This window comes from Prionailurus viverrinus, chromosome B4 (assembly GCF_022837055.1).
Source record: "Prionailurus viverrinus isolate Anna chromosome B4, UM_Priviv_1.0, whole genome shotgun sequence".
Classification (NCBI taxonomy): domain Eukaryota; kingdom Metazoa; phylum Chordata; class Mammalia; order Carnivora; family Felidae; genus Prionailurus; species Prionailurus viverrinus.
In genome coordinates this window covers 61,466,368-61,479,771 of record NC_062567.1, presented here as the reverse complement: position 1 = coordinate 61,479,771, position 13,404 = coordinate 61,466,368, and the positions used below count along the sequence as shown (strand labels likewise).

At 39.8% G+C, this 13,404-nt stretch overlaps 1 protein-coding gene across 1 annotated transcript in view; it reads right to left on the bottom strand.

Annotated features, from left to right (window-relative positions):
* The window catches only part of BICD1 (BICD cargo adaptor 1), a 251,571-nt gene extending 238,370 nt beyond the window's left edge, over window positions 1-13,201 (bottom strand). Inside the window, exon 1 of the mRNA XM_047866664.1 lies at window positions 12,976-13,201. Within this exon, the coding sequence (XP_047722620.1) occupies window positions 12,976-13,188 (213 nt within the window). The 5' untranslated portion in view covers window positions 13,189-13,201. The remainder of the gene's footprint in view (window positions 1-12,975) is intronic.
* Window positions 13,202-13,404: the final 203 nt, after the last annotated feature.

Below are 13,404 nucleotides of genomic sequence, written 5' to 3'. Positions count from 1 at the left end.
CACATTGGGTGTAGAGATTACTTAAATAAATATTCTTTAAAAAGAAAATAAAATACCTGAATAACTTTATCATTTTTTTCCAGCCTCAATCAATGCAATACCATAAATATCTATTAAATACTTGCTATGGAGGAGAGTTTAAAAAAAGGATGCATCATATCTCAGGAGCTACCAGTTCAATTTAAATTCCTTTTCCCAAAAAGAAGTTAAGTCTTACTTGAAAGTATGCACAGATTATCTCAATGTGGGGAAAAAGAGCATTGTGACTCCTTTGCTCCAAATCCTTCTCAAGTTTCCCATCTCACTGAGACCAAAAGGCGTAGTCCTGGTAATAACCTAAAAGTTGACTCATCATTTAACCCCCATTCCCTCTCTGCCTCGTTTACTATTCACCCCCCTCACTCAATCCCAGCCAGTCAGGTGGCCTCTTTGCCATCCCTCTCAAGGAGCCTCTCTCTGACCACACTATTGGAAATAGTAACATTTTCCCACTTCAAAGCCTATCTCCCTCTTCTCTGCTCTTTCTCTCTACCACTTAGGACCATCTAACATTCTATTTTACTTACTCATTTTGTTTATTGTCCCCACACTACCCTCTCCTTGTCTCCTTCCATCACCAAGATTTCTGTTGGAATTGTTCTCTGGTGTATCCTCAGCATCCAGTTTTATGCCTAACACATAGAAGGCGCTAAATATATCATTATTGTAGGGAAGAATGAATGAACCATTATTTATGCAATGATCTGCTCACAGTATTTACTCTGGTGTACATTTTCTGTATTTCTAAATCACATGGGTATCACAAATTAAAATACAACTTAAGGGGTGCCTGGGTGGCTCAGTGGGTTAAGTGCCTGACTCTTGATTTTGGTTCAGGTCACGCATGGCTCATAAGATTGAGCCCCCCAATGAGCTCCACACTCCACGCTCTCAGCATGGAGCCTGCTTGGGATGCTCTCTCTCCCTCTCTCTCTGCCCCTTCCCTGCTTACTCACCCTCATTCCCTCTCTCTCAAAATAAATAAACTTTTTTTTAAAAATGAAACTTAAAATTTTTTCAATGATGACAAAAACCTCATGGGTATAAAGTTCTTTTCATTGTCTTTCCCTGAAATGTCTTACTGTGACCATTGTCTAAAAATATAATTGTGGATTTGAGATCTTGGTCTCAATTCTAGCAAATAATAGCTCATATTATCCCAAACACTTCAAAGTTACTTGCAAAGGTATTGTATTTATTTTGCTACAATGAAAAAAAAAAAAGCACATATAACGGTAACTACAGTAATTAAGACAGACACCCTGACGTCTCTTAGGGTTCTAGTTCTAAATTATTTTGTGTGTGTGTGTGTGTGTGTGTGTGTGTGTGTGTGTGTGTATGCCCATGTGTTCTCCCCTCTTTGAAGGAGGTGGACTTTTTTTTTTTTTTTTTTTTGGGAGAGAGAGAAAGAGAGAGAGAGGCTCCAAGAAGGCTCTACATTCATCGCAGAACCCAACGCAGGGCTCAGTCCCACAACCCTGGATAATGCCTGAGCCAAAATCAAGAGTCAGAGGCTCAATGAATGACTGGGTTACCCAGGTGCCCCTAAATTATTTTAAAATATTAACTAAAAGAAGATCATTAAGCCATAGTTAATTCTGAATTGCCAACACTACTTAAGAACCGGTATCATATCTTTTTTAATTTTTTTTAACGTTTATTTATTTTTGAGACGGAGAGAGATAGAGCATGAACAGGGGAGGGTCAGAGAGAGGGAGACACAGAATCTGAAACAGGCTCCAGGCTCTGAGCTGTCAGCAAAGAGCCCGATGTGGGGCTTGAACTCACGGACCCCGAGATCATGACCTGAGCCAAAGTCGGCCGATTAACCGACTGAGCCACCCAGGTGCCCCTAATGTTTGTCCATTTTTGAGAGAGGGGGAGACAGAATGCCAGAGGGGGAGGAGCAGAGAGGGAGTGACACAGAATCCGAAGCAGGCTCCAAGCTGTCAGCACAAAGCCCAATGCGGGGCTCAAACCCACAAACTGTGAGATCCTGGCCAGACCGAAGTCAGACACTTAACCGAATGAGCCACCCAGGAGTCCCCAGTATCAATTTTTTTTTTAAATAATCCAAAAAGCCAACAATTCAAAAGGTATTCAGAATTGGTTTCCAAGTGCAATATACCCCTTTCTTCCCCTCTGTAATGGTTGCTTTTCCTTCCTAATTATGTTTACTTGAGGTTTTGGGTTTAAAAGCTCTGCACACATACGCCAGCATTAGCAGAAAGCAAGCCACATTGTGATTTAAAGCGAGAAAAAATGGTTGTATATGCCAAAAAGATAATGTGCAAGATGACAGTATCTTCAGTTCAACAACAGAAGTCATGTCCAGTCCTGTCTCCATCTAGTTACCTCACACAGAGGTCAACTTAAAAAAAAAAATCTCCTAAAACCTTCTAGAGAATGGCACTCAGTAAGGCTTATCAACAACACACATCCATTATAATATAAACCTTTTTCAATTTCAAAAAGTGATGGATAAGGCCTCTTCAGCAGTGGCATTTGATTCCACATTAGTCTGCAGTATGCAAGAGAAAAACAAAGACCCGTCATTCTGAACCTTCCATTACAGACCCACGCCAAACTGCAACAAACATTCTTAAGGAAATTGCTGTCACCGGGTACTTCCCATAAATGTAAACAGGTTTCTTATTTTCAATTCTAATTTTAAAGACAGAAACACACCAGTTAAATATTACATTTTAGAAGAGTGCTTTTTCTCCATAAAATACTGTTTGAAAACAGTGAGCGTGTATAACCAAAAGAACAATTGGAAATAACCCCAGGGGTGCCTGGGTGGCTCAGTCCATTAAGCATCCTTTTGATTTCAGTTCAGGTCATGATCTCATGGTTCGTAAAACTGAGCCCAATGTCAGGCTCTGCGCTGACAGTGTGGAGCCTGCCTGAGATCCTGTCTCCCTCTCTCTCTTTCCCTCCCCCCACTCTCTCTCTCTCTCTCAAAATAAATAAATAAACGTTAATAATTTAAAAAAGAACCCCAGAAGTTAAAGATCAATCAAAGCAATTCTTTTTTAATTCTCTATTTATAAACTTGTAAAGTTTGCATTAGCAACTGCAAACAGAATAAAGCAAAATAAACAGATTCAACAAAGAAGACTTTTTTTTATTTTTTTAACGTTTTTTATTTATTTTTGAGACAGAGAGAGACAGAGCATGAACAGGGGAGGGGCAGAGAGAAAGGGAGACACAGAATCGGAAGCAGGCTCCAGGCTGTGAGCCATCAGCCCAGAGCCGGACGCGGGGCTCGAACTCGCGGACCGCGAGATCGTGACCTGAGCTGAAGTCAGACGCTCAACCGACTGAGCCACCCAAGCGCCCCAAAGGAAGACAACTTTTAAAGTAAACTTTAAAGAACCCTAGAGTATATAAAAATAAACACAGTCTCATTTAACATACATTTCTGTCTAACGCAGTTAAGTTTTTGATGATATCTGTTGGTCTTCTGAAACACTTTACAGTGTTTTAGTTTTTTGTTTTTAATTATTTTACTCTTTATTCATTTTTGAGAGACACAGAGAAGAGCGTGAGTGGGGGAGGGGCAGAGAGAGAGGAAGACACAGAACCTGAAGCAGGTTCCAGGTTCTGTGCTGTTAGCACAGAGCCCGACGCGGGGCTTGAACTCACAGACGCAAGATCATGACCTGAGCTGAAGTCAGACACTTAATTGACTGAGCCATCCAGGTGCCCCTACAGTGTTTTAGTTTTCAGAAACTGGAGAAGTAAAAAGACTGTGCACTTAAGGTTTACATATTAGCTCATAACTTCCCAGCTTTTCTTACAGAACACTTCTACTCCTATAGTCATTTAGTCCTAGCGTTGGAAGTTTCTAGGAGAGGTTCTCAGCCCTAACTGTACCTATAAGGGGAGACGGGTTGACAAAACAAAGCCCCGGCTTCACCCCCAAAGACTCTGAACTGCCCAGGGGGGAAGCCGGAGTGGGATCATGGGGTCAAGGCAGCAGTATTTTTGTAAATCACCCAGATGACCCTAATGAGTAGTCCGTATAGAAAGTCACTGATTCTGACCCAACTCTTCCAAAAGAAGATCCCAGAGAGCATATTTAGGCTTTGCTTACACACTTCCTATGCTGAGACCCAAAATCTCATCCAAAACTCTAAAGATAATATAGTACTTTATAAACGGTCACTTTTCAAATATAAATGGCTATACTTACAAGGCATGGTGACCCATCATTTCCCCTAACAACTACAAACAGAGTTCTATGATCTTTGTACTTGTACCCCTTCCTCAAAATCCCTTCTTCCACAGGATGGGGCCTTCATCATTCAGGTCCGGGCTCAACCATCACCTCCTAGAGAGGTTTTCCTGATCACACCATCCCTAGCCAGTCTCCATCTCTTCACTTGTGGCATTTCTCACATCCTGACTGTGTGTGTTTGTGGACTCTCTCCCAGGCCTGAAACATAAGCTCCATTCAGGCACCTCCATCTTGTCTGTCTTGCTCAACACTGTATCTTCACCATGTGGCATAGTGCCCAACATAGTAGCCACTCAATACAAACTTTTGAATGGATAACTGAAACACAACAACAGGCATGGGCAATCTAAAGCAAAACAAAAACTCAGATTGCTACCTAATGAAAACAGTTGACAGTGCAGATACAAAATACTGAACTAAGTGTAAATGACAAAATACATCACTGTGTGTGTGTGTGTGTGTGTGTGTGTACGAAAACAAATACTCTAGAGGCTATAGACCCCCCCCCAATGTAACCATATAGCTTCAAACTATACAGTTTCATGGATATTACCCCAAATTTACAGATGTAGTCACCTTAAATTCTTTATTATGCATGTTTCCTATTGAAAATCAAGCAAAACATAAATCAAAATTAAGATAAACTTTTGATATACTTTGAAAACATTCCAAATATTCAAAGTCAGAAATACAGCAAAATGCTAAACATTAAACAGAAAAATGTAACCAAGTTGGAAACACTGTTATCTAGTCATGGGGAAGAGCATATTAAAAACACATAAACGAGGGGCGCCTGGGTGGCACAGTCAGTTAAGCATCCGACTTCAGCCAGGTCACGATCTCGCGGTCTGTGAGTTCGAGCCCGCGTCAGGCTCTGGGCTGATGGCTCAGAGCCTGGAGCCTGTTTCCGATTCTGTGTCTCCCTCTCTCTCTGACCCTCCCCCGTTCATGCTCTGTCTCTCTCTGTCCCAAAAATAAATAAACGTTGAAAAAAAAATTAAAAAAAAAACACATAAACGTATGAAATTACTTGGAACACATAAAATCATAAAATCAAAAAAACTCAGATTGGGTTGGGGGGAAACTTGGAGATCATTCTATATAAACTCCTTTCTAAGTATGAACCTTCCAGACAGTGTTTCTAGCATGTGGTTGCCTAGCCTTTCCTTAAATTTTTTTGGTGACAGGGAACTCACTACTTCCTAAAGAAAGCTGCCTCATTCCATTATTGGACACCTGTACTTGTTACTTCTTGATTTGGGCCCCAAATCTGGCTCCCAGAGACCCACTGGGTCATGGTTCTGCTCTCTGAAGCCAAGTACAAATATGTCAATGAAATAAACTCAATGAATCAGTTCTATAACAATATAGATATGATTAAAGAACTAAAGTGAATCCAGAAGGAAAAGGAGTTTGGGCCAGGTATCAAAGGAAAGGAAAACTGTGAATTATTAAAAATAAATAAATAAACAAATAAATGGACAGAATACAAGTGTGAAAACAAGTGGATTATCCTGGCTAGAAGTGAGTGACCAGAGCAAAAATAGATAGGACGAAAAATACCAAAAACAGCTGATGCACATCCCTAAAGGCTAGGTAAACATTACTGCAATTACATAAGATCATTCTGTATTTTGTAAAAAAAAAAAAAAAAATTAGAACGAATTTGAAAAGTAAAGGACAGGTAGATAAAATAAGTAGACAAGGTAACTCTAAAACACAGCATCACAGAAATTTAGAGCTGCAAAAAATCATAGAAATTATCTATCCCATCCCCTTAATTTTATAGACAAAATAATTAAATCCCAGAAGGAAAAGGTATCAATTGTCATTCTTCTATTCTTTTTCATTGTAATAAGGAAGAACTCTTTTGCCAAACAATCTCCTGTCTTGTACCCACTGATCCCCATCGACTTCATGACATGCCAAATATGAGGTGCTGTGGAAGAGCCTAACCAACTATCTCAAAACTCAGTTATCACGGGGCAAAGATGGGAGAACATAAAGAGGCCCAATTGTCTGAATCATCTTGGCTTCTCACCAAGACCCAGTATGGACAGGATGCAGTCACACTGCAGGACCAGCTCTTGCTGGCCATGGAACCTAGCCACCTATTATGCTGATACACATAGCTCCATCGTCAGCCAAGAAGACAAGAATCAAAACTGCTGCTAATTCACCCACAAGACTTTCCATCTTTTTCCTTGGTATTATCACACGGGCCTGCCACAGGACAACCCAACAAACACCATCCATTTGTTTTACACACGCCTGCACTTATTTTCTCTCTCTCAGCACCAGAGCCATCCTCAGGGCAGAAGCTGAGCCACCTGCTCCCTCCAAGCCGCCAGAGTCACCCACCCTCCCTGAGATTCTCTGGTTTTCTTCTCTACGCAGTCCAATTTTCTTCACACTTGCAACATCAGTGCCTTAAAAGGGTAGCCCTGCTCTAGAAAAATCTGCATTCTAAAAGGATACAGTGTTAAATGAAAGACAGCAGGTTGCGAAGTAATATGTATAAAGTGACCCCATTTTTATAAAAACAAAGGAATAGGAACAACAACCCTGTCAATGGATTTATGTTTAAAGACATTTAAAACAAGTATAAAAGAATACTCATCAAAGTATTGGAAATACAGACAGAATTGGGAGGAGAGAAAGGAGAAACTATTAATTTGTATATGATTTTACCTAACTTGGATTGTTGCCATAAATTGTTGTAATTACAGAATCATAATTCTGAAGGAGCAATCAAACTCTTGTCACCAAAAAAGGAAAGGAAAAAAAACTTAAATTCAAAAGGGGCGCCTGGGTGACTCAGTCGATTGAGCATCTGACTCTTGATTTCCGCTCAGGTCATAATCCTAGGGTTGTGGGATCAAGCCCAATGTCAGGCTCCACACTGAGTGTGGAACCTGCTTAGAATTCTCTTTCTACATCTGTCCCGCTCCCTGCTCACATGCTCTCTCTCTCTCTCTCTCTCTCTCTCTCTCAAAACAAAACAAAACAAAACAAAACACTAATGCAATTTCAAGTTTTCAGTCAGCAAGGGGTGTGAGCTGTTTCTCCCAGGCCCCTCTCTAACTGAAGAGGTCAGCAAGGACTGTTTTCCACTTAGGCTGACCTCTGGGCCCTCACTGTGTCAGCCCAGCTTCTTTGCCCATTGTTTATTAATTTTCAAATCTCCTAATTCAAAATGCAGTCAAACTAACTGGTGAAAACACTGTTAAGTTGTTCATGTCTTCTGTGTTCTGGAAATTAGGTCTGAATGAAATGGTGACTAATTGCACAAATTACTCATTTGTTTTATTAAATTGAGGGTTGAGTACTGGATTGTCTCATGGAACTTATGCCTCCCCTCAAAGAAAACATGAATTAAAAGGACTCATATGCCTTGGCCATCAACCTTACCCTCTAAAAGTGCTCTACCCCATAGCACCTTCCTTTGTAAATGGAACCACCTTCTACACATCCTAAGAAAATACTCCACTCTATTCTTTCCCGTACCTTCCACATCTAGTCACCCAGCATTGGGTTCCACCCTACACCTCCTGAAGGGCTGTTAGGTGTGACCCCTCCTCACCATCCCTACCGTTCCCGCACAGCTCCAATCCACCCTCTAGAGCCAACGCTGGGACTTTCTAAACCACACTTGTGACGGACGTGTACCACCTTCCCGGGTGGTATGGTGCAGTGAGAAGAAAATGGGCTTCTTCCTAAACCAGGTTTCACCACTTAGTTTGGCAGCCTTGAGAAAAATCCTTAACCTAAAACCTACTTTCCTCTTCTGCATAATTTGAGTAATATCTACCTCATAAAAAGATTGCTGTAAGAATCAGAGATAAGACATGCAAAATGCCTAGTCCTAAATGGAGCTTTGTACATAATTAAACACTTTATTATTTTTGCTATTTTTTATCTGTAAAAATGAACAGTAAGTCTTCGAATTACTTTGAATATCAAATAAGATATAAGGCACCAAATACAGTTACAAAGTGTTTCTTTTCATTTCCTTTTAATGGCTCCCCATCTTCAAGGCAAACTGTAGCTCCTGCCACTTTCCAATTTCAACTCTTGCCACTTGACTTCACACGTCTTCTCCTTCAGCACAATGAATTATTGTGAGTGCATCTCTTCATGCCTTCCTCTCCTTCAAAGCCATATTTACAGGTACAACATTATGTTTTACAGTATATTTCAACATGCAAGTAGCCATCATATTTTCAAATTTGGAATGCGATGTCCATAAAGTACAACTGTATTTAAGGGAATGATATAGTAGAATATTCACAAACATGCAAATCCAAAAAAATTGCCCAACCATGGTTACCATACATGTTCATACAAGCATAGTGAGTGTGATTAAAGATATAACAACTTGCTAAATGATATCTGAGAAATAACTTTGCCAGAGATGAAATTTTGAGTTGAAATAAAAAGAAGGGTGCAAGTTAGAGCAATTAGGTCAAAAAAAAAAGAAAGGAAGAAATATGATTGAAAGTGATTGTGTTGTTTGTTGAGGTTGTTTGTAAATACTTTCCAAAAATGTATGTGCATATACTTTTTTAAAGTATCATTCTTTTTTTTTTTTTTGAGAGAGAGAGAGAAAGAGAGCACGTGAGTGGGGGAGAGGGGCAGAGGGGCAAAGGGAGGGAGACAGAATCCCAAGCAGTCTCTACACTTGGCACACAACACGGGGCTTGATCCCACAACCCTGGAATCACGAGCCAAAATCAGAAGTCAGATGCTCAACCAACTGAGCCACCTAGGCACCCTACATTGATATATTTTAGATGTTTTAATTAACTTGATAACAAAAATAAATATTTCTTTTTTGAAAAAACAGTGAGCAAGAAAATATTAGCTTAGATAAATGAATTATTAACATTCTCTATGTTTATTTATAGATGGGAAGTGAAATCTAGGGATTCCCACCACAGTATGATTTCATGATTTAGAATATACAACAAGCATATGAAGAAAAAACATTCTGTTTAAAGATGAATCAAAGTAATTTAATGGGTTTCCTAAGGTCCCTAATGTGACAGTCTCTAAAAAGTGTGTGAGTTCAATGTTTACTCCTTGAATGATTTAACCATAGCCCTGAAAAATCATAAAATCGGTGCCAGGAAGAAAAGCTGCCCATTGCCCACAAAGTGCTTCTTCAGCAAGTGGGGTCTATCCTTGGTGTCTGGGTTGAGAACATGAGGAAAAAAAGGGAGTTGGAGATTCTTAGTACATAGTCTACTGTAACCTAGCTGCAAAACTTTTCTAAAGATGTCACATGGATGTTTTCTAAAATGCCATCAGGAATGCTGAATCATTCCTTTCTGAGGAGATCTTTCTCAACTTTACTACTTTCTAAATTTCAAATATTTTTTTGAGTAAGAAACAAAACAAAACAAAAAACAAATAAACAAACTTAAATTCTAGGGTTTTTTTTAATGTATGTATATTTTTAGTTTTAAAATTATTTTAGGACTATGACTCTTCTTCAAACACTATTTTGGCCTGAATGACACTCACAGTGCTGATTTATACACATCCCAAACATACAATCAGCAGGATCTGGACATAACTGGGCATGGGTGCCCCTCAGGTCACTGAAAAGCAAGCATTACTTGTGAAATCATAAAATGATCGTCACGTATTCTAACGGGTATATGGTTTTGTCCAGCTCCCCAAAGATAATTAAAAGGAGAACATTATGATGATGTCAGAAGTCATTGTTTTTTTCATATCCTTAGTACTTTTCTTTTTAAGTGTGTTCTTTTGGGTCATGTAGACAGTGATGTAGGCACAGGGCAGAGCTCTAAATGATGTCAGGCCAGGTCAAAAAGCAATCTAGACTAAGGGAAGAAATAACTAGAAAAACATTCAGGAATTCATTGTCTTGATTTTGAACATCTTCAGGCAATGCTGCTCATTTCCATTATTGTCACAGCGGTAATCAGCCTGGGAAGGAGGGCAGCAACATTGTTGGGTGCTGACTCTTGAAAACAAAATGACCTGTAAAGCCTGAGCCATATTGCTACCCTACAAATTACTAATGTTCAACTTCGAAAAACAGTACAGTCTTTCTCTGTTGATATTCCCATAAACTGAACCAATTATTTTTAAATGAATCATAGTTGTTGAAAGAGCCTAGAAATAAACCAAAGATTTTTATACTTGGCTTTACAGATAAAATGTAACATTGCACCTGAAATGCACCTATATGCACCTGAAAATGAACAAAACTTCCCTTTTAAAAATCAGAGCACTCATAAAACATGTCTTTCAAAAATGGCTTCTATATGATATCATCATTGGGATATCTTTGTTTGCACAACTCTTCTGGATTTACTTTTCAAACAGGAAATATTATTGAGACAGATTTAGCTCATTTAATAATATTCCCAACTAAAGTGTACATTATGTTTAAAGAATAAAAATACCAGGTTAGTCTATCAATCAAATATAATGATTATTTTTATTACTCTAAAATAAATTGTATGTAATTGCTTAAGACAGTTCATTAGGAATCAAAACACTGAATTAATTTATGCTAAGTGCAACTTAAAATACATATGTACATGAGTATCATTTGGTAAAAATAATCACGATAAATTTTTTATTAACCTCCTGCTATATAGAACAAAATACGCCTTACATTTTTAAAGAAAAAAATTTATAACTACTATTTGTATCATTCTTTATTAAGAAACCACTGTTATACCATGCTCACAAAATGTTTTTTCTCATTTTCCCCATTATTGTTGATGATAGTAATATAGTGTTTCAATAACAGTTCCCATACCTCCTAATTTTCTTAGTCTTTCTCTGACACTAACCAATACTGACTAGTGAATGTTTGATAAAGGTGTACCTTCTTCCAGTATAAATTTATTTTTCCACAAAATATTTATTACACACTTACTATGTGCTAGGCTTTGTTAAAGGCTTTAGATGCAAAGTAAATTAAGACAGATTCCTTGCCTTAAGAGCTCATGGTCTAGTAAAGGCAAAGACAATTGCATTATGGTTTACTATGCAGGCTAGGTGCAAATGACACAGAAATATCCCTAGAAACGTTGTTTAAATCAAGCAGGAAGGTCAGTTAACAGTAATGCTTCATTAAATGAAGTCTACCTCCTTTATCAAGGAGGTGATAGCTTACCACTGCCTGGTTTGCACTTCCTCGTCTTGGCAAAGCAGTGTTGATGGGTGTAAACATCAAAACATCTCTGAGAATTACAATCACTATCCTGTTTCCTGACTTCACAAGGTTTAGCATTGCTGAATTTAAACACATCAGACCTAATCTAAGTTGGACAATACCAGTAAGCCCAGCTGTTGTTAAGAACAGACATGTCCATGGTAAGAAAAACATGAACTCAAAATTAACAGCCTGATACACAAAGATCAGGTGTCTAGTTGGGGTGTTCACTGTATGTTTATTAGTTGGCTTTTAGGCATCAGAATAAAAATTAGACATACCTGAAAGTATAAGTGTTGGCCATATTACGTACTAAGTTAGAAGGCAAGTTCATTAGACAGGTCATAAACCATGTTTTTTAACTGTAACAACATAAAACAGATGCCTTCTGAAAAAGTGAGTACATGATAAGAAAACATCTTCAATAATACATACTAAATTTAGAAATAACACTTTAAATGCCAAAATGCACCTAAAAATAAAGACTTGCAACATTGAAAAGCAGTGGGTACATTTAAATTTATAACCAGTGAGTTGCTACCCATAGTGCTTCAGGAATCGGGTAAAATAGACTGAGTTCCTTCAACAGTATGTATATGCTTATGAGTGCTTGACAGGACATCAAAGCATATACATTATTTTCTTCCAAAACATTAGCCAGTCTTTTAAAAAAGCCAAATATGAAAAGACTACAAAGGACAAGTGTTACGCATTTTATAAACAGTCCCTTCAAACAGAAGAGGCTCATTTGATATGGACAGCCACCCATGTATTTGCTACCTACCATTCAGACCATTTGTAAGGGAGTTTAAATCCTCCCTGGTCAGGGTGACCTTACAGGACTTGGGCATGGCTCTGCCTCACTCAGAAGTGAAATCAAGGCAGTGGGATCATCCAGCGGAGTTGTTTTTCTCAGGCAGCCCATGACAAGAATAACTAAAGTCAAGGAGAATGAAGATTGCCCAGACTTTGTCAAATGGGATTGGCGGGGAGTTCTTCTAATAACAGTCCCCTCTTGCATCAAGGAGTGGTTACGTTCAGAAGGCTGAGGTAGCATAGATCCTACATCCTTAAATTGTGGGTCCCTCAGCACAAACCTACTCATCGCCTTTGTGGATTATGGGATTGTCGCTGGAACCCAGGTTTGAAATAACAGCAGTTTTGAGAAGTTGGATTTACACATTCCAACCCAGCAGAAGGTCGCCTCAGAGTGCTAAGACTTGAAGACTTCTGAATGTCCCTCCCCCACAGCCTGAAGGGCCACTGCCTCTCGAATTCCAGCTTATACATTCATTTCCTGGGCAATTTTTCTCTCGGGGGGGGGGGGGGGGGGGGGGACAATGGACTCTTTCAATCCTCTCTTATCAACAAAGGACCCTAAGATGAAGAAACATTCCTTCCAGCCGCATCCTTCCCGACTTCTGTGTACATGATGAGTGGGCGCTGGGGGTGGGGGGACGGGGGCCGAGCAGGGATGAGGTGACAGGCAACTCACCTCTTTCAGCTGCTCCAGCTCTTGCTTGAGGCTGTCGTACTCTGCCTCCAGCTCGTCATACTGCTGTTTGAGGGTCAGCTTCTCTTCCAGGACCACCAGCCCGTACTCAGCAGCCTGGATCTTCTCGTGGGTCGTCTCCGTGAGCTCCTTGGTCAGCCTCTCTATCTCAGTCTTGTAATGGTCCACAGTCTGCAATACCTCTTCTGCGGCCATAGCCCCGGCGGATGGAGGCAGGAGGGGGTGTCGGGGTGGGGTGATGGATGGGAGGCAGGCAGGGGGGAAGGGTGAAGGCGGTGGGGAGGGAAGGGTAAAAATGGAAAAGTGTGGCTGGGTGAACGTGCGGAGAGGAGCGATGCCCTGACTGCTGCTCCCGGCGGCAACGGCTACACAGCCCGAGAAACTGAGGAGGAATGCAACATGGAGAACGCA